The 19,832-nt window shown below is 39.5% G+C and overlaps 1 protein-coding gene across 1 annotated transcript in view; it reads left to right on the top strand.

Moving 5' to 3' along the window:
• The window catches only part of BCHE (butyrylcholinesterase), a 59,379-nt gene that overhangs the window by 5,672 nt on the left and 33,875 nt on the right, over positions 1-19,832 (top strand). The window contains exon 2 of the mRNA XM_018574007.1: positions 2,154-3,682. Within this exon, the coding sequence (XP_018429509.1) occupies positions 2,163-3,682 (1,520 nt within the window). The 5' untranslated portion in view covers positions 2,154-2,162. The remainder of the gene's footprint in view (positions 1-2,153; positions 3,683-19,832) is intronic.

Raw genomic sequence — 19,832 nt, 5'->3', positions numbered from 1 at the left:
AAGCCATGTAAAGCAAGCCGATGTACGGCTGATTTCAGCTGAGGTACGGCTGAAATCAGCCGTACCAGCCTGAAGTGCATAGCCGAACATGGGATGGGCAAGGTTTGGGTGAACTCATAAAGGGCTGCCTGTTATTTTATTAAATGTCCTGATAATATATGAGTTCAATGCAGTTTAGCAATTAAAATGTATTACTTCTGGCAGTTAACACATTATGGTTTCTAAAGAAGCAAAGACTGTTCACTTAGGAAATGCAATGCCCACTTTCAAAAGTATGTTCACATTGCAAACCAAATGATCATAAATATACTGAACCTGTGTTCACTTTAAATAACCAATCACATGCAAGGGGAAAAAAAAAATCAGGATTTTTGGCAGCAAATGATTGGTTGATTGAAATGAAAACCATTTCATGTTGTTAACCTAAGCTCAGTGAACATTCAGCAACGTGATCAGTCTCATTACTTTAATAAGTGAACCCCGTCAAATCAAACAGGTAAGCAAAGCAAGTGTCTTCTTTGTTCTCATTGTTTCTTTACAGTTACAGTATAGCAAACCTGTAATTACAGCTTTTAAGGTAAGGGGCTACTGTATATTTGCAGGTGTCTCTTGCTATATTAGAAGAGCTTGGGTGTTTTCAAATTACAATGATCTTTTACATGTATCAGAAAATTAATTTCACCACTGAGCACACAATAGTTCAGTTTAGTTTGTGGCATGGATTTCAGGCACCTGTACCCTCCCTTATGGTGGTTGAAATGAGTGAAGAGATCATAATACAAATCAAGCTACAACAAGCAAGATTAAGTGGACTTTTTCACTGTTAATATCTTCTGAATGGTCGTTTCATGCCAGCATGCCTTCTTGTCTTAATTCTCTTCTCCTTTTTTCTTTTTTAGAGTAAGTTGTTATATACAAATAACTGATTTACAAACTCTTTTTTAAATAAAAGCATACAGAAAAGAAAACAATACTGAGCTTCAGTAGCTAGAAATAAAACGGCTTGTGTTGCCTTAGCTGTGTAGTTTTCAGACATCAGATCTGCCCTGGGAAGGGAGAGTTGAATAACTAGTTCTTCATTCTGCCTGTTAAGGAGTAATACAGACAGTTCTAAATTTAGCCACTGTTAATTAAGAGCTTTATTTAAAATGTAGTATATTTATATCTTGCTTTAGCTCTTTGTTTGGGAAACATATGTTTAACTTTAAAACAGAACTCCAGGCAAATAAAATCTTAACCCTTGCAGTGGGGCTACCTCCGCACTGCAAAGGGTTAAGTGCTTGTTTTGTCTAGGGAGCTAAATAACAAAGTTATTCTCACTCAAACCATGATCACAGCTTGCTTTTTAGACTGGTCCCTTTAACCCCCAGCGATCCAAGGTCCTGTGAGTCATTATGTTCTATACAGTGTATAGAACATGATGACACCGAGGGAAATTCCACCGCTGGAGCAGAGGAGGAGACAAGCCGGAGAGAGCACTGTAGGAGCCAGCCAGGATTGCAGTTTAGGTGAGTATAACTTACTTACTTAAGCTTCCTAAACAAAATCAGCACTTAACCCGTGCAGCCCAACTACAAGGGTTAAGGTTTGATTTGCTCTGAGTTCTTCTTTAATTTTCTAACTTGTCACATATGAAAGGAAAACATATGATGGTAGTCAGCAGGACTTTTTTCAGTTCAAAGAAGTAAAAATGGGTTTATTTGGCCAACCCACAGAGGCTTGTTCTGGCACACTAAGTAGATTGTTTAAAAGTGAAGAATACACCTGGCTATTTATATCGCAAGTAATATTGGTGTAGATTATTCATCCAGGGTATAGCCGATTGCCTTAGTCAATCAGGAAGCATTTTCCTTCCCTGTTGAAGAAAATTGGACTATACTTTGAGAGTTTTTGCCTTCTTCTGGAACAACTGTGGGTTAAGGGTTCTGTGGATGGTTTTAATTCATTTATTTACTTTTCTATTGGCTGAACTTAATGTTTTTTTATAAAATATGTAACTAAGTAACATTTTGGTGGGACATATCCATGCTAAAAAAGGTCTGTTGTGCAATTATTCATGGTCATTTGTTTAATTTTTGGAGTGCACCCAGGTTTTTGACTCCTTGTGGTATATATTTATTAAAATCCGTAACAATCTATTTTATGTGTTGTAGTTATCAGTGATGTGGTACAATCTCTCACATGAAAAGAAGCTCTCTGCAATTTGCTGGACTGTAATTTATTTATTTTGCACCAATGTCCATTGTGAAGATGATGACATTGTTCTGACCAAAGATGGCAAAGTAAGAGGGATTCAGATACCAGTGTTTTCTAAGACTATCACAGCATTCCTTGGAATACCTTATGGAGAACCCCCAGTTGGAGCTCTGAGATTTAAAAGACCGGAACCTGTCAAATCATGGACTGAAATATGGATCGCCACCAAATATGGAAACACTTGTTATCAGTATGTTGACCAAACATTCCCTGGTTTTTCTGGTGCTGAAATGTGGAATCCTAATACTGACCTAAGTGAAGACTGCCTTTACCTTAATATATGGATACCTAGTCCAAAGCCAAGAAATGCCAGTGTCATGGTATGGATATATGGTGGTGGTTTTGAAACCGGAACAGGCTCTTTAGATGTTTATGATGGGAAGTTTATGGCCCGCAATGAACGTGTCATTGTCGTTTCACTCAACTACAGAGTGGGTGCATTGGGATTTCTTGCTTTCCCAGGTAACTCTGAGGCTCCAGGGAATGTTGGTTTGTTTGATCAAAGACTGGCTCTTAAGTGGGTTCATGAGAATATTGCAGCATTTGGTGGGAACCCTAGAAGCATAACACTTTTTGGAGAAAGTGCTGGAGGAGCATCGGTCAGTTATCACCTGCTTTCTCCTAAAAGTTATCCATACTTCACAAGAGCTATTATGCAGAGTGGTACTGCTAATGCCCCTTGGGCAGTTGTGAGTAGTGCAGCAGCACAGACTCGAGCACTTACATTAGCAAACCTATTAAGCTGTTCCTTCAGAAATGAAACTGAAATAATTGCTTGTCTTCGGAGTAAGACTCCTCAAGAAATAATTGAAAAGTCACTTTCAGTTCTAACACAGAGATCATTAATAGAAATTAATTTTCTTCCAACGGTGGATGGAGATTTTCTCATCGATTTTCCTGAACATCTATTACAACTCGGACAACTTAAAAAGAATACACAAATATTAACTGGTGTTAATAAAGATGAGGGGTCATATTTCTTAGTGTATCAACTGCCTGGGTTCAGCAAGGATCATGAAAGTTTGTTAAATCGGACTCAGTTTCAAGACAGTGTAAAACTGGCGTTTCCAAAAGCCACTGAACTTGCAATAGACTCTATCCTTTTTCATTATACAAACTGGGAAGATGAACAGAATCCCACTCACAATCGAAATGCAATGGATGATATTGTGGGAGATTACAATTTTATATGTCCGCTGCTGGAATTCACAAACAGAAATGCTGAACTTGGAAACACAGCTTATGTGTACTTCTTCAGTCACAGATCTTCTAAGATGGCATGGCCAGGTTGGATGGGAGTAGTTCACGGCTATGAGATTGAATTTGTATTTGGAATCCCATTATACAGACGACTTAATTATACAAAAGAGGAAGAAATTCTGAGCAGAAACATAATGAGATATTGGGCGAACTTTGCAAAAACTGGGTAAGCTCTTTTTCCATTAAATATATAAAAAGTACTTTTTAAATAATTTATTAAACACATTGTTAAAGTCTTACATATTATGTTTTTGAAAAACAAACTTTTCAGTGATAAGATCTTAACACTTAAGGGACTACTTATAAACTTTTTTACACAGGATTCAAACAATTTTCACCCAAATTTCCCATCATTTTTGCTCAATTGACAAAATATGTGAATCTTGGGTTAAGGTTGAGTGAATCTTGGGTGAAAGCATTTAAAAATAGACCATTAGTATACCTTTAAAGATGTATCTGTATATATGCTCTACATGAACAACCACAAATAGTGTGAAAAGCCACAGCTGTTCTAAATGAGTGTAAATATCGTTTCAGGTTTCGCCCCATCTTACATATTTACATTTCTGGGGTATGTCCTTGCTAACAGTTACTCTAAGACTACTTTCATTGTTTTTTTGCACTCAAGTTTATGACTTACTTACGTATTTCTGCTACTTTAAAATATTTCATAAAGAAAGGTTTACTGAGTCAGGCTTACTCATCAAAGAAAATAAATAGGCAATGTTAATATGCAAAAGTGCAGCAACCAAAATGACACATGCATAATTTTTTTGCTGATCTTATTCTAGCAAACTAGCATCCGTTGCATTTTGGTGGCTGCTAACAGGCAAAATATCCATTCCCCTATGCTAGGCAAATAGAAACAATTGTTCTTTGTGCTCAACCTTCTTTAAAGACTTTAGGCAGCCAGTAGATTATCTCCCTGCATCCATGCAATGTAGCTTGCAGTGCCTCAGCCCCATCACATGGGGGTGTGGCATAGCCATATATACGTTTCAGTTTGCTCAGCAAATCTAAACCTGGTCAGAAATTTTAGTCAGCATGGCAGTAGATTACTGAAACAGGGTAGTATGGGGAAGGTAAGTATAATCTCCTTACAGTCCCTCCTATAAAAGGGAACCTGTTACTTTGTCCTTTACTCAGAAGAGATCACTTATGCAAGTGTGTATGGTAACATGTTAAGAAGTACTAAAATAACCTTAAAAGAGAACTATGGTCCAACTTTTTCCAGCCATAGTTCTCTTTAGGGTCACAGGAGGACCCAAAACTCAGCATATAGCAGACAGTCCACCCCACTGCCTGATTGACAGCTGTCTCTGCCTCTCTAGAGGCAGAGCCAGCTGTCCCTGCCCCTCCCTCATCTGTCCCTCCAGCTAATCCTGGAGGTATGAAGAGGGGAGGGGGAAATCCCTGCAGGGAATGGTGACTGACAGTCTTTGCTATCTGCAGGGAGAAGATCATGAACTGAGCAATCAGCTGTATGTGTGATCGCTCAGTTCTCGATCAATATAAACTAACAATAATGCTATACAAAAAGTTCTGACCTTGGTAAAAGGTGTATTCCATTTTAACAAGTAGACCATTGGGTTGGGATTCTCTCTACAGAAACACTCAATCTCGCAACTCTGTAACTAATTGCACTTGCACGGATACTTGCAGACCCGGATTTCTTCTGCAACACTTTAGGTGAAAGATATATTTGCCTAAAAAAGATTATTGAATTGCAAAGCTATATATGCATTAATATACGGTACATTCCTTCCTACGTTCTGAGATGAGAAAGTAGCAAGGAGAAAGGGACACCTTCAATCACAAAGTATTTAGGCAATGGACACACACATGCCATGCCCCAATTATGTGAAGAATTAAGAATTTATTTGCCAAAAATGACTTTTTATCCACAGAATTGTTCTTTTCTTAACCATTACTTTTCCTTTATACTGGCAAATATTAAGTAAATACCGAACTAGATAAGTAAGAAATCAGTGAGGTTTTAGTGCAGAATAACACTTTTGGTAGTTAGATAGGATACTCTCATACGCATCTGTACTTCATAACAAAAAAAAAACTGAAGAGGAAAGAAGGGTAGATTTGGTTTCAAATCAGGGACAGTCCCTTCAAATGAGGGACAGTTGGTAGGTATGAATATACAAAGGTTTGCATCTACAATACAAAATAGCATCACAAGGGTCATGTGTAGCTTTATATAGAAGCAGACACTGAATTTTCACTTCAAACAAATGTGCAGCTTAGAAAAACATTTTCGTCTGAGAAAGCTATGTCTAGCATCTAGAGGGAAGAAATCGCAAAATTAGCTGTGAGCTACTAGTGAATTTCAGGACTCACTTTAAATTGGTTCTGATTTACAAAAAAAATAAGGACTATGCATGTATGCTGTTGCTTCGATGCCCCAGAGAGCCAGGTCTAACAAACTAATCATATTCTGACAGTATTTACTATACTGAAAGAGACACACACACAACAGTGGCAGGGTACATACAGCTCCAGCATCTGAATATATGCTAGCTAAGTGCTGCTGTATCTAGAATGATTGTAGAATTTTATTTACTGTTTTGTGGCTGTCTTACATAAGTTAGCTATTTTGCATGTACTATTTGGAACAGAATGAAGTGTACTCCCATATCACTACAGGTCACTGAAAAAAAAAATACAGAAATAAAAAAAAAGCCATAGTGCATGCTCTGCAGAGGTTACTGTATTGTGTGTTCATTAAAACAAACTTGACCATTCATTGCATTTTTTCATTTCCTCCCTCCTCTCACTAGCTAAAAAATTTTATGTTTTGTGACCTGTAAAAAGTATAATTTAGCTACTTCATGCCATGCATCCCAGGTGGCTGCAGATGGGTAAGTGCTGAAGTATTGCAAGATTCCCTGCCTCATGTGAAATATTGCAATACTTTGGCATTTACAAACCTGCAGCTTCCTTGGATACGTAACATGAATATCTCACTCTTACCTAGGCAAAAAGAAAGGAAATGAAAAGGGGGAAGGAGTAAAATCAAATTATATAATGTACAGGTAAAAAAGACATGAGAATTCTTAGCAGTTGTATAATAGAAAGGAGGGAGGAAAAAAGTACAGTAAGTGGTGCAAGGTCTGCTTTAAAGTATATCTAAACCCAAATATTTCTGTTTAGTTTGAAAAATAGTAGGGAGGGCTTTGATTATTTGTCAAATTTTAACCACCTTGCTTACAGAGATATTTTGTAAATGTTTTGCCACGTGTTAAAATCTGCATTTTTGGGGGAGTGGTTTGCTATGCACACAGAATGGATGCATGCTAAAAAAAATCCCCTTGCAGCTCTTACTGCCACTAGAATGCTACAAGATGGGCACAATTACAAAAGGGACCCCAGATGCAAAGTCCCAGAAAGATCTAGCAGCCTCACAGGCAAAGGGGATACCTTATTTATTTAAAGCACATACATGGGATCCTTTGGACTCACAGCCTCTCAAGATGATATCACTGCCTGCAGGGACACATCTAGAGAGAATGCAAACCTTTTATTTGAATACAACCATACAGCTGAACCAAACACACCAAACAACTTCCTACTTTGGCAGACATAAACTGTATTCATAAAGACTTTAAAAACATCTGCATTTTTGGCAAAAAATTCTTAAAACCCCCCAAAATTATACAGTATATTTTCTGAAGCAGAGGCTCTTTAGAATCCAAAATAGTAGTTGCATTAGAACAGAGGGGAAGATAATTTGTGTTCACACCTAGGCGTTTTGATACTCAAAGCTAAGCGGGACAAAATTCTCAACACTGGAAATGGTCCCTGTTCACACCTGACCTTTTTCTTGTAAGCTTTAAAACACTGAACACTGAAAAAAGTACATGGACATTTTTTGGGCAGATTACAATGCATTTGGCCCCATAGACTTCAATGGAAATGCGTGGAAAAGGCGCAACACAAGCATTTTGCACATTTCTGTATTGCACATTGACCGCAGTGTCTTTCAATCTGGCCCACTAAAATGCACGTCTTCATGTGCACACCATTGACTTGTGTAAAAATGTGCAAAACGCACAATAATGGGTTAAACACGCTAGTTGCTAATGTGCGCAAAAACGCTGATGCTGAGGTGTGAACGGAGCATATACATTAGCAAAATTATTGTATTGTCCGATTCACCCTAATGTGTAGTGTCAGAGATGGTTATAACACTCTGTCATTTGGCACTTCTGAAGTAGAATGGTGAATGGCTTCCAACCTTCCAGAGGAGTATGGTTCACCCACAGAAATGGGACCATGGCACATATGTGCAGTAGAAAAATGAACTGTCTGGGGCATTTTCTTTTCAAAATTCAGTGCCAGGCAGGTCTGTAAAGTAAAGATCTCTGGAATGCAAGGTAAGTTTTTTTTAACAGATAAACTGCACTCAAGGGCGTGGTGGGTTATTTAAAGTGCAACTTTACTAAAGATTAAGTTGTTCTTTAAAAATCCAATGGGTTGCTCTTTGCAGTAGCTCAGCAATTGCTTCAATTTTCTTAACACTGCTTCATTTTTTGCTGTTGTATAAACATTCTTCAAGTTTGTAAGAACACAAATGCCCATGAGAGAGTTTCCATGCTAAATGCATATGCTAGAGTTGCAGGAGTTCAGTTAAATGACATTTTAAAAGACGCAGGGAGTTCAGGAACAACACGCTACTTTATAAAGATAATATAAACAAGATAATTACATATATTAAGCAGGCACAACATGAGATTTTGTTTTTGTTATTGAACTGTAAAATTATGTGTCATGGAAAATGCTGTTCACGGGAAAGCACTCACTTTCCTGTGAACAGGACTAACCTTATGAAACTGTTGCAATGCTAGAAAGGTAATTTATGCATTTATTTTCACTATTAGATAGAGAGAAGTAGAGAGTAGTAAGAACAAACACATTACTTTGCATGAATCTGTGAGTTATAAGTAAAGTGTTAATAAAAGATAGCCAGGTTTAAATAATTTTATTTCATTTTTTTCTACAAGTGCAGCATATTGAGTGGCATGTTACTGAGCATGCAGACGTGTTTATGGAAGCACAGCTTCAGTAGGAATAAGCCCACACAAATGTAGGAAATACTCTAGAAACTCAAAAGGGCTAATCTATTAAAATAATAATTTCACACTGCCCTTTGAGTGGTAGTCATGCTTCATAGAAAGCATGACTACCACCATGCTGCTCATCCTGGAGCCCTAGTAATCCATTTCCTAAACTGCAATTATGCAGATAACTTTGAATCAATCAGGGTTATTCGTAAAAGGGTGAAGAGTTTGGAGAAGGCAGGAGAAGTGGACAATCTAGGACAAGATAGCTGAACTGGAAAGCAAGCTGAATGGAAGATTTTTCCAATTCAGCTAATTTGGCCTAGATTGTTCACTTCTCCTTCCTTCACCAAACTCTACACCCTTTTATGAATAACCCTATAGCCCTGAATTATTGCTTGTTGTTAATTTTGGATAAAAGGAGGAAAGATTAGAACATCTGCCAAGTGTTTATTGGTGTTTGTGAACACACCGAAAATTTCCCTCCCAGCATGTTAAGTTGACAGGTGTCAAAAAGACCAGCAAATTATGGAGATCTCGTCTGACGCAGACAATATTTAAGCCTTGACAGAGTTTTTAACCCTTCCAAGTTCCATCTAAAATAACATCAACATTTTGTTGAGAGTTTGACCTTAATACATTTTTTGTTTACAAAGCTACCTGAGTAGTATGTTTCTGAAAATTAGGCTTTTATCTTTGACAGTGTGCTTTAAGCTCTCCCTAATTACACCCGATACATAAAGTGGAAGAATAATAGAGGTAGTGCAGCTTTTATGTTTTAAAGGACTTTGCAGAAAGAAGGGAAGTGTGGGGCTTCCTAAAGTTCCTTGTTTGCATTCTAAGCCTCCTATGCACATTCAGGTCAGAATAGTTATTATATCTACTGACTGGACACATTTTCCTATTAACAGAATCACAGAACAAAGCAGTAACCATTTGCAGTGTGGTTATTTCATGAATATCTATCACAGTGCTGCTTAGCCAGAGCTTGAGGGGTTTCAGTCATTTACCATCATCCTAAGTGCAGCTGTCTTCTACCTTGTCAGTACTTTCACAGGAATTGCTGGGTTGGCTGGTACCACATAGAATGGTGAAGATCTGGAAGAATGCATGACCTCAATTAGAGCATGTAAAAACTGAAACTAGACACAGAGCTCGTAAATTCAGAGAAAGTGTCCTGTTCATTCTTTACATACCCCAATGACCCTGTTATCCTCAAATACGTTTTGTCTGACAATTACTAATGACAATTACTCAACTGTTCTATACTTGTCACTGGAACAGGTGTCCCCACTGGAAAATTTACCTTCACCTTCTATTCTACTGAAGTCTCTAAAAGCTTAGATTTTCACAAACACGATGTTCCATTTTAGTCTGCTTTTCCACTTCAAACTGTTACTCGGGCTTCAAAATGTTAGTCACTAACCCAGAGTAAGTATATAGATAAGTTCTTTTGACTTTTCTTTCACTCGCCTGAACTGTGACCTGCTCTGGTCAGTGACTCAGACTGTATCAGTGGGTTAGCACGACTGCCAGTTAACTAACGGTTTCAAAAGGAGATCAGCAGTAGCAACCTTTAAATTTCACTAATTACAGGTGTACTTTGTACAGAACTATAATTGTTGTGTGGGTCAACAAAGCTTTGCTTCTCAATTGAAAATCCAGACTGAGCCATAAAATGAGGGATGAGTCACTTTGATAAGTCATTACTTAGATTAACTAAAGTATAAATAAGATTAACAAAAGTACAAATAAAAGCTCTTGTATTACACTATTAATAATGTGATGCAGAGGTTCATAAAGTAAGCCTGTCATTCCTTTACCTGACTCAGCCAAATGCTTCTTAATTTGTGCTTCACATACTCCCTGTCCCAGACCCTGCAGCTCACACTGATAGGACAGTGTTGTCAATTTAAAAAAGTGTGTGGCAGCTGCTGATTGACATTCTACAGGCTTATGAATCAGCAGTGACAATGCTGAAAGTCACGCCTCCTGCAATATTTTTTGATCACACTTTAGTGCAAGCAGGCACAGCCTACATTAGAGTGGCAACACTGCTCTGAAATCAGGAGTGGTGCAGCATCATTGCCAGACCATTACAAGGTAGACTAAGAGAAAACTGTAAGTGAATTAGCACTTATAATTAACAGGATTATTCACTAAAGTTTGAAGAGTTTGGAGAAGGCAGGAGAAGTGAACAATCTTGGCCAAAATAGCTGATTTGGAAAAGGTCTGCAATTTAGCTTGCTTTCCAGTTCAGCTATGTTGGCCTAGATTGTTCACTTCTCTTTCCTTCTCCAAACTCTTCACCCTTTTGTGAATAACCCTGTAAGTGTTGCAGCACATTTTTTTTTTGACAGACAGGATGAAAAGGAAAAACATTACATAACATATACAGGCGTACCATACAACGCAAAATATGCATAGCATTAACAATTTAGACGGTACATCTGCTGTATCAATAGACCTAGACCCATCCTTTTTTTTTTTTCTAAACACAATAGCCTATGTCCTGCCAGTTTAATTAGTGTCATATCTCAACTCTCTTCGTAAACCGTTCACCTAAAGGTCCTTTGTCTACCCACCTTTGTTAAGTGCTCCCAGCTCTTTAGGCCCCCAATATCTTTGTCTCCCATTTAGTAAAAGTATCATATTCTTCCCCCTGAGGGAATGATGAGTTTCCTTTCAGGCTTAAATGCTGGGAGAAGTATGGGTTTGCTTTCACCATTTTGTGTGTCTCTCTCCATGCCATTACTGTGTCCCTAATGATAACATTGTGTTTTAGTGATGCGGGAATTTTAGAAAAAGGGCAATGTAAAAGGTTGGATAGTTTCCAGGGATGGGCCATCTCTGTTTCCAGGTGAAAATTTGAGTAGTGTGAGGAGGAGCCGATCCAGTCGGCTGAGTGTCTAATTAGACAGCTCAGATTGTACAGTCTTACGTTCGGGAAGGCCATTCGCCCCTCGCCAGACATAGTTTTTGTAACGATATCCTAGCCTTTTTACCCCTTTAGATGAAGGCTAGATAGGCCTTGTTTAAAAGTGTTACGTCTTTGTGTTTCAGGAGGATAGGTAGCGTCTGCATAGGATATTTTGGGTCTGTAACATCTTATAGAACTCGTTGGAGTAACCATCTGGTCCTGGGGACTTACCATTGGAGGAACTTTTAAGGGTTTGTATAATTTCCTCCATTGATATATCGCCATTTAGCTGATCGAGATCTTCAGCCTCAATTTTAGGTAGTGATACTGACCTCAAAAAAGTTTCCCCCTTCCCCATATCTAGTGGCGTGGCTGAGTATAACTTACGATAGAATTGTTCAAATATTTGATTGATTGACTTTGGATCAGAAGTTACGTTTCCCTGCTCCGAGCGCAGGGAAGAAACTTGTGACCTTTGGACCCGTTTTCTCGCCATATTGGCTAGCAATTTACTGGATTTATTACCAAATTTGTGGAAGGTAAGTCTAGTGTGGGAGTGGTAGTAGAGGCATTGTTGAGAGGTCCACCGGTCAAAGTCCAGTTCCGCCTTCAACCATGCCTCCCTATGATTCGGGGTATCGTGAAGTGAGTATTGGATTTGTGCTTATCTTAGTGTGGCACTAGCCTGTAGGAATCCGGTTTTAGCCTGTTTTTTCTTCACTGCAACATAGGACATAATGCGTCCTCTTAGAACTGCTTTAGCCGTTTCCCAAAATAAATTAGGGGAATCGGCATGTTCTCTATTAAAGGACTCGTATTCTTGCCATGCCTCCTGTAGCATGGCCTTGAACAAAGGATCCGCGTACAGGTGGGAAGGGAAGCGCCAAATGTATGCGTCTCCTCTTGGTATTTGGGCCTGTAACTGGATCAAAATCGGGGCATGGTCCGACACAGCTATTGGAAGTATGGCTGTTTCACTTACCAGAGAATCTACAGCCTCCGTTGCCAGAAAGCAATCTAGTCTGGCGAAGGAGTTGTGTGCAGAAGAAAAGTGTGTGTACTCACGCTCAAGAGGGTTGCGGACTCTCCAGACATCTGTGAGGTGAAGGTGTGTTGCCATGTCTTGTAACTGCGAATTTGCAGGTGTCGCAGAGACGGCCTGTGACGGACCCCCTCGTGATCTATCCTCACCCAGCACCATGACAGAGTTAAAGTCGCCCCCCAGAAGCTTGTACGGATTGGCATCTTGCATGATCCATGACGTAGTCTCCTGGAAGTAGGCAGTTGGGGGAGAATTGGGGAAGTAAAAGTTATATAAAGAATACGTTTTATTATGCATCTTAATTTTCACCAATAGCTTACGTCCCTCAGGGTCAGTGGTAATGTGATCTATGGTATAAGAAAGGTTTTTACGAAAAAGAATAGCTACCCCTGATTTCCGTCCCACTGCTGGAGAGCAGATAGCTTCACCCACCCATAATTTGCGTAACCTGTCGATATCTTCAGAGGGAAGATGTGTTTCCTGCAAAAACACAATGTCTGGTTTGAGCTTTTTCAGGTGGCGAAGTACCATCATGCGTTTCGCTGGTGATTTGAGACCATTAACATTCCAGGAGACTACTTTCACAGTAATTTATCTATCAAAGATGAGTAAACCCAGGAAAACAACCACATTAGTTTCGCAGTAGACCACAAGACAAAAACAACCAGCAAGTCAGAGCAGTGCATCATAAATAACAACCTGAAGCAGTGATATGATATTATCAATATCTGGAGCTCATTGTATAACAGTCTACAAGGTATGGGCAGATTTGAGAGCTGTAGGTAATAGACTTTGTTGAACCCTTTTGGGAATGAAGAAACAAAAACAAACTCATTGGGTCAACCGGACCCAAACAATATTCAACTGTGAAAAAGAAACAAAAAACTAAAAATAGTTCAGATCGTGACTTCACTTTTTTCCTGAATGGCGTGGCGGAGTGAGCAATTTGGCTTCCGCTAAGCCAGGACCAAGTATCTTTCCTTGATAGGTTAGATAAAGTGGAACCTCTTCTGCCATTTCTACCTAGAAGTCTTCAACGCAGTCCTCGGGACACAGGAAAGTCTATGTGTGTGTGCTTATCATATGGACGCTGCGTGTAGCGTAGCGCATAGACTGATCTAACTCAGCTACAGTAGTGTGCTGTGGAGCAAACGTAACAGGCTCTCTGCCCTCCAACACCCGAGGTTATGAGAATAAAAAACCTCTTGCAATGTCTCGTTCAACAATAACACCCTTGCAAGGTGGGCATGTCAGGGGCATCCCCCTGGGTGATCCGGGGTGCAGTCACAAGCGAAAGTTAAACATATCTTACCGCCAGTGTGTAATCAGGATACCTTGGTTGTTCAGGGTGAGTCTGTGGGAGTCATCGGGAGTCGAGTTGATAGTTGCCTAGCCGGAGTACCGACCCTCTGTGGAAGGGGTGATTGGCCATTCGGAGGGATGTCGTTGGAGGTTGCCATGCGCTCTAGAAATTTCATTGCTGCGTCGGGGTCTTGGAACATGAGAGGTGAGCCATCCTCCGATTGGAATCGCAAGGTTGCAGGGTATGCTAAGGTGAATCTCACCCTTTTCTGGTAGAGGAGCGAGCATACCTTGTTGAAGGCTTTACGTTTCTTAGTCACATCCACAGAATAGTCTGCGAAGAGAAGGAGGTGGTGGCCATCTATGTGCAGCTCTTTTTTGGCGCAGAAAGCCTGTAAGATCGCCATGCGGTCATTGTAGTCTAAATATTTGGCAATGATCGGCCTCGGGTTTTCCGTTCCGGATTTGGGGGGCCTACCCTGTGGGCTCGTTCCACCCTGCATCGGGGGTCAAGGCCAAGTAGGTATGGTATGTTATGGGTGCAGATGCTCGGTATCTGTGACCGGCGGTATGTTTCTGGCAGGCCAATGATCCTAATGTTATTTCGCCTCGAGCGGTTCTCAAGATCGTCAACCCGATCCAATAGGAACTGTACCTGGCTGGTGTTTGTCTGCATCTGAGAGGAGGATGCCTCTACCCCATCTTCCAAAGACGCTATGCGGTTCTCGGCCTCTGTGAGCCTCTGGGCTTGGTGTAGGAGATCCTGACGTATAGATTGAATCCCCTTTGATACCGCCTTGCTTACCGCTTCTTGGATTGTGGGGCGCAATAGCTTTGCCACCTCTGTCGCGATCAATCCGTGATCCGACATTGAGGGCAATTCCTCCTCCAACGAGGCGCTGATGTCCGGATTCTCCGAGACGGCCGCCATTTTAAATTGCGGTTGCAGCCTTTTGCCGCATACGGGTGTCCCCTTGCCCCTGGGTCCAGCGCGGCGTTTCGCCAGAAATTTGTCCATGGCTGCTCTGGTAAGTCGCAGAGAGGAGGACTCGTGTAGGTTCGTGGTCTTTAAGATCGGTTTTATATGCAGGTTAGTCCTGGCAGTGCGGGAGCTCTTCACTCCGTGTCCGCTACATCAGGCGCCGGAACCGGAAGTCCCACATTTTTTTTAATGGGAGGTCATTGTTCTACTTTAACTTATATGTATAAAATCTTAGCTTAAGCCCAGAGGGTCAACAACATACAAAAAGTAAACTTTTGAACTTAAAATAGAAACATTGAAAATGTTGAAACATTATTGAGAAGCAGGCACTCTCAGTTGCTAACATGTAGCTCTATATGTGCTGAAGAACCCCCTAACTCAGGGACATTATGTGCACTCCCCAACTCCCTAATAGTGCCTAACTATTGGTTACTGAGCATACCCATCATACCCAAAAGAAGTTATGCTTCCTAAAAGTTTTCATTGATATATTGGTGCTGCCCATGATTCTGGGAGTTATGGGGTGTTAAAAATTACATTCAAAAGTGTGTGCAGGCATCTGAGGGTACCCTCTTTAATTATATTTCCGCTTTTCTATTTTGTTCCGTGGAAAGGGTTGCTTTTGATTGGGGCTTACTGCATCATAAATGAACGGGACATACAATAGTTATTCATATCATACTAGAAAGTGATAATTAATTATTGTCTAGTCATGGGGGTAGAGGTATAAATAATCATTGTTTTCTAAAAATAACACAACATTTAGAAGAGGGCTGTTTGACTTATTTCAAAAGGCTCAGGTATATCTAAGCAATTTAATGAGCAATTCGAAAATGCATTTGTGAAAATGTCGGAGATGCTTTCATTCAAACATTAGCACAAGATTGCTAAATATTCACAAACACTAAAATGATATTGGCAGCCATTCATTGCATATTGGTTCTTGAATTAATGGCTTAAATACTTTCTAGATGTTGATTTCGTTGATTAGCTAGAATGCTTCTTTTTGCATTCCTGATCCAGAGACATGAACAAACCTGACAGCTTGCATTGCTGAATAACTGTTTACCAATAAAGGCATCATCTCAATCCAATTAACTGTTACTTTTCTCTCAATACCATGCTTTTTTACCCTTTAGGTTGATGCACAATATAATATCCTGAATAACATAAAAATAAAGATATCTTTTTAAAAAAGGAGACATTTATGCAGATTCTTGTGAATTTAAAAACTGAGCTTTTTAGTAAACTGAAAACTGGTATTTTTAGCATAAAGCAGAGAAACAGAACTTATGCAAAAGAGCATAAAATATCCAGTGTAATTATAGAAAGTATAAAACGTAAACTAGCTCTACCATACAGCCTCAGGCTGCACCCCCAGGGGTTGCATGGTACAAAGGTCTAGCTTAAAGTGCAACTAAAGTCCTATTTTAAAAACATTGCTGGTAGGGAGTTTTTTTTTTATTGCAGAATAGACTCTGTATGCCTTTACCAGCACAGCTCAGTGTATAATACCAGCATCTGCTGGGATGAATTAACTCTTGTGTGCATGCAAATGAAGGTAGCCAAAGATACTGGACTTGGATGAAGACTTGTTTAAGTAATGTCAGTGGTGACAGAATTACAAGGGGCAAAGCAGCCATTGCAGCACTGGATAGATCACTTTATTGGGTAAGTATTCCATAATCTACAAATATGTTCTGAGTACTGGCAACAAAGTTAAAGGAACTCTGTCATGATTATTTGAGGCTGCCATTACTGAACTCTCTTCTGAGGATTCTAGTTTCCTGACGGTTATTCTGATGCTTTGACTTCAATGCTGCCTGGAGTTGCTGACTTGGAACAATTAGAGATATGTAGTTCTGACACTTTTTTTACACTTATTTACAATACTTTAACGACTCTTAGATGTGGTGGCTACATTCATTTTCTTTTTTTTATAGGCTTCCTTTCCTTTATTTTCATCTGGCGATCTGGCCAGAAATTCCCTTTCTGTCTTACGGTGACAGTACTCAGTCACTGTATTGTATCTATAAAAGAATAGCACTTTAACCCTAGTACAGGCAGTGTTTAAAAAGAGAACTATGGGATAACCTTTTTAATCCATAGTTGTTTTAAGTGTCACGGGAGGACATATACTAGCATCCTCCCGTGACCCAAAGCTCTGTGCAGGGAGATGATCGGTAAGTGAGCGTGCAGCAGTATGCGTTCACTCACTTCCTAATCTATAGAGCCGATGTGTGACAGTTTCATTGTCACATGTTGGCTCCAACTATGAGGTTGAGTGAAAATCCCTCACCTCATAGTTCTCCTTTAAGTCTACAGAACAACCCCACCCCCTTTATTTTCATAACATGGGGAGGTGTTCCATAGTTCACAGAGGTATGTGCAGGGATGATATACAGTAACTGCTTGAGTTAACACTGCAGAGTGCAAAGGAACCTAAACGATAGGAATTCTGGCAGGGTCAACTGGTATTTCTTACACTTAACAAATATAACAAAACAATTACAATTTAATTTTTAACAGATCTAAAGAAAGCAAATGTGAGAAGTCTATTGTTAAGCTTTACATACACTTTTTTTCTGTCTGGTCTTCAAATGTCTTGCTTTATCCATGTAGGGGTTTACATTAAAGATGGTCTTCCTTGAAAATTGGCAACCACCAGCCACTAGTAATTTGTTAGTCAGGTACTCCCTTTCTAGTATTTTGTACAGTTCTTTTACTGTGCTCCGCAGCCCAAATCCCACTCGGCTATAGTAAATTACAGAAATATTGGACAAAATCAAATTGGGCGTGTGCTAACTTGAGAGTTCAGCGTGTTCACCTAACATTAAGCTTTTACATGCACAAATGTTGGACATTAGCAAAAAACATGGCAACACCCAGGCATTGGTGAATGTGTGAGTTGGAACCAGAATTCAGCCCCTGAAATGCTTAAGTTAATGTAGTACTTGGGGCTTTCTGGATAAAGGATCTTTGGAGTCAATGCCCAATATACTTCTGTGTACTCCTTAATCCTTCACACTGCATTCATTATGTCCTTTCATCCTCAATTCTGGTCGAGTAGAGTAGAGTAAAACAGCTCAGTAGAGCATCAAAAATATACTGCCAGAAAATGCTAAATCAGTGTGTGTGCTTATGACACTTTTACTAGAAATAATCATCTATTAACATTTGTCTTTATATAGTTTATATTCTTATGAGTAATGGGCTTGGGGATTAGATATCCCATACTGTACCATAACTGTATATAAAGCAATTTCTGCCAAGGCACAAGCCATATCTGTATAATTCTGTTTTGCTGGCTTACCAACGTGCATGAAACTAGTGATACCATTTAAAGTAGTAGTAATATTGTATTTCAGTTGATTAAAAAAAATCAGGTAATATATAGTTGTAAGTAAGTCATGGCTTTCTTTAATGCTGAAGTTTAATCTGCTTATTATTTGCTTTGCCTGATTCCTCCTTTCACCTCTCATGAACATGCTCATTTTTAAATAAAACTTTTCCATTTTCATCACATATCTTATTTTAGACCCAGTGACATCACTACTGAGTCTCTGTGCTTCTTTATGCAATGCAGGCAGATCATGGTGGGAGAGAGGGACCAGAAGGATAGCTTCCTAAAAACATTACAGCACCCTGCCACAGTACTCTCCTCAAGATCCCTCAGCCCTTATGCAAACAGTGAACTGTCATTTGGGAGAGGTTATGCATATGTCGTCAAAATGTCTTGATGGGTGGATGTCAGTCTGGAGGACTGGGCGATCCTAGGCAGATTGCATTTGCATGAAAATCGGCCAAAGCATACCGACAAGTGATGATGAACCTTCATAATAAAAAATAATAATACAATGAATGAGAAGGGTGGGGCAGGGACAGTGAAGCTTGGGGAAAGAGCTAGATGATGCTGGACATCTTCTAGCCAGGAAATGAGATGGGCTGTATTGGACTTGCTGCAGCTTGTAATGCACATTTTGAGAAGGTTACAGTGAACAATGAAATCAGAGTCAGCAATTTTAGTATAGGGGAGGAGCATGTACAACTGTGCAATAATGAAGGTAAGGCTGGAATTCAGAATCACCACTGGCAGGTACATGCACAGGGATAAGCTCATGCACACATGCTTGATACAAGTTCAATTTAATGCATAAGAGTATGCACAAGGATGAATGCATACTCATGGATTTTTACACAGATGGGATTTTGCCCTTAACATGGTCACTGTAAAGGGGCTGAGAAACAAACACAATGGGATTGGTTTACTAAAGTTAAATATGCAGTTTACTGTGCAAGGAAGTTTTCCTTTAGCTTAGTGAATGAGGTGTAGATGGGCTGACTTCCAAGATCCAATCATATGCATGCAAAACTATTGCTTTTTTTGCCTTGCACCTTTTTGGGTATTCTTTGCAAAGTGAACTTTCACCACATTCACTAAGCTAAGAAACAATTTACTTGTAAAATGAGCAGCCTATTTGCCTTTAGTAAATCAATCCCATTTACTCCAAACTGGAAATCATTGTTTGTGATCACCTGCAATGTAATTCTGGCATAAACATACTTTGACATCAAAGAAAAAACAAAAACTCTCTGATGGTTAATGAGGCACAACAGCTCCTATCATAAAAAAACATTCCCCAACTCCTCACTGAAGCAGTATAGATAATGTCCCTGGGGCCTGATATAAAATCATATTACATTCATTAGCTAAACAAACATATTTTTATTTTATTTACTACCGTATATACTCGAGTATAAGCCGTCCCGAATATAAGCCGAGGGTGGGAAATGAGGCAGCTAATGGTAGATAGATACCAATAAAATTACATTAATATTTATTTAAAAGAAAAATAACCTAGCTCTGTAAGTGGAAAAGGGGGTACAGGGCTACATATCATGTACTACGGATCATTTAACCCATTCATGTTAGCAGAGGATCATTGTAAATGTATTGCCTGCACTGTATTAGCAGTATATACTCTATATAGAGTATATACT

The sequence above is a fragment of the Nanorana parkeri genome, unplaced genomic scaffold, assembly GCF_000935625.1.
Source record: "Nanorana parkeri isolate BGI_ZX_2015 unplaced genomic scaffold, ASM93562v1 scaffold2672, whole genome shotgun sequence".
NCBI lineage: Eukaryota > Metazoa > Chordata > Amphibia > Anura > Dicroglossidae > Nanorana > Nanorana parkeri.
The sequence above is the reverse complement of the archived record's forward strand: the minus strand, read 5'-3'. Positions and strand labels throughout refer to the sequence as shown.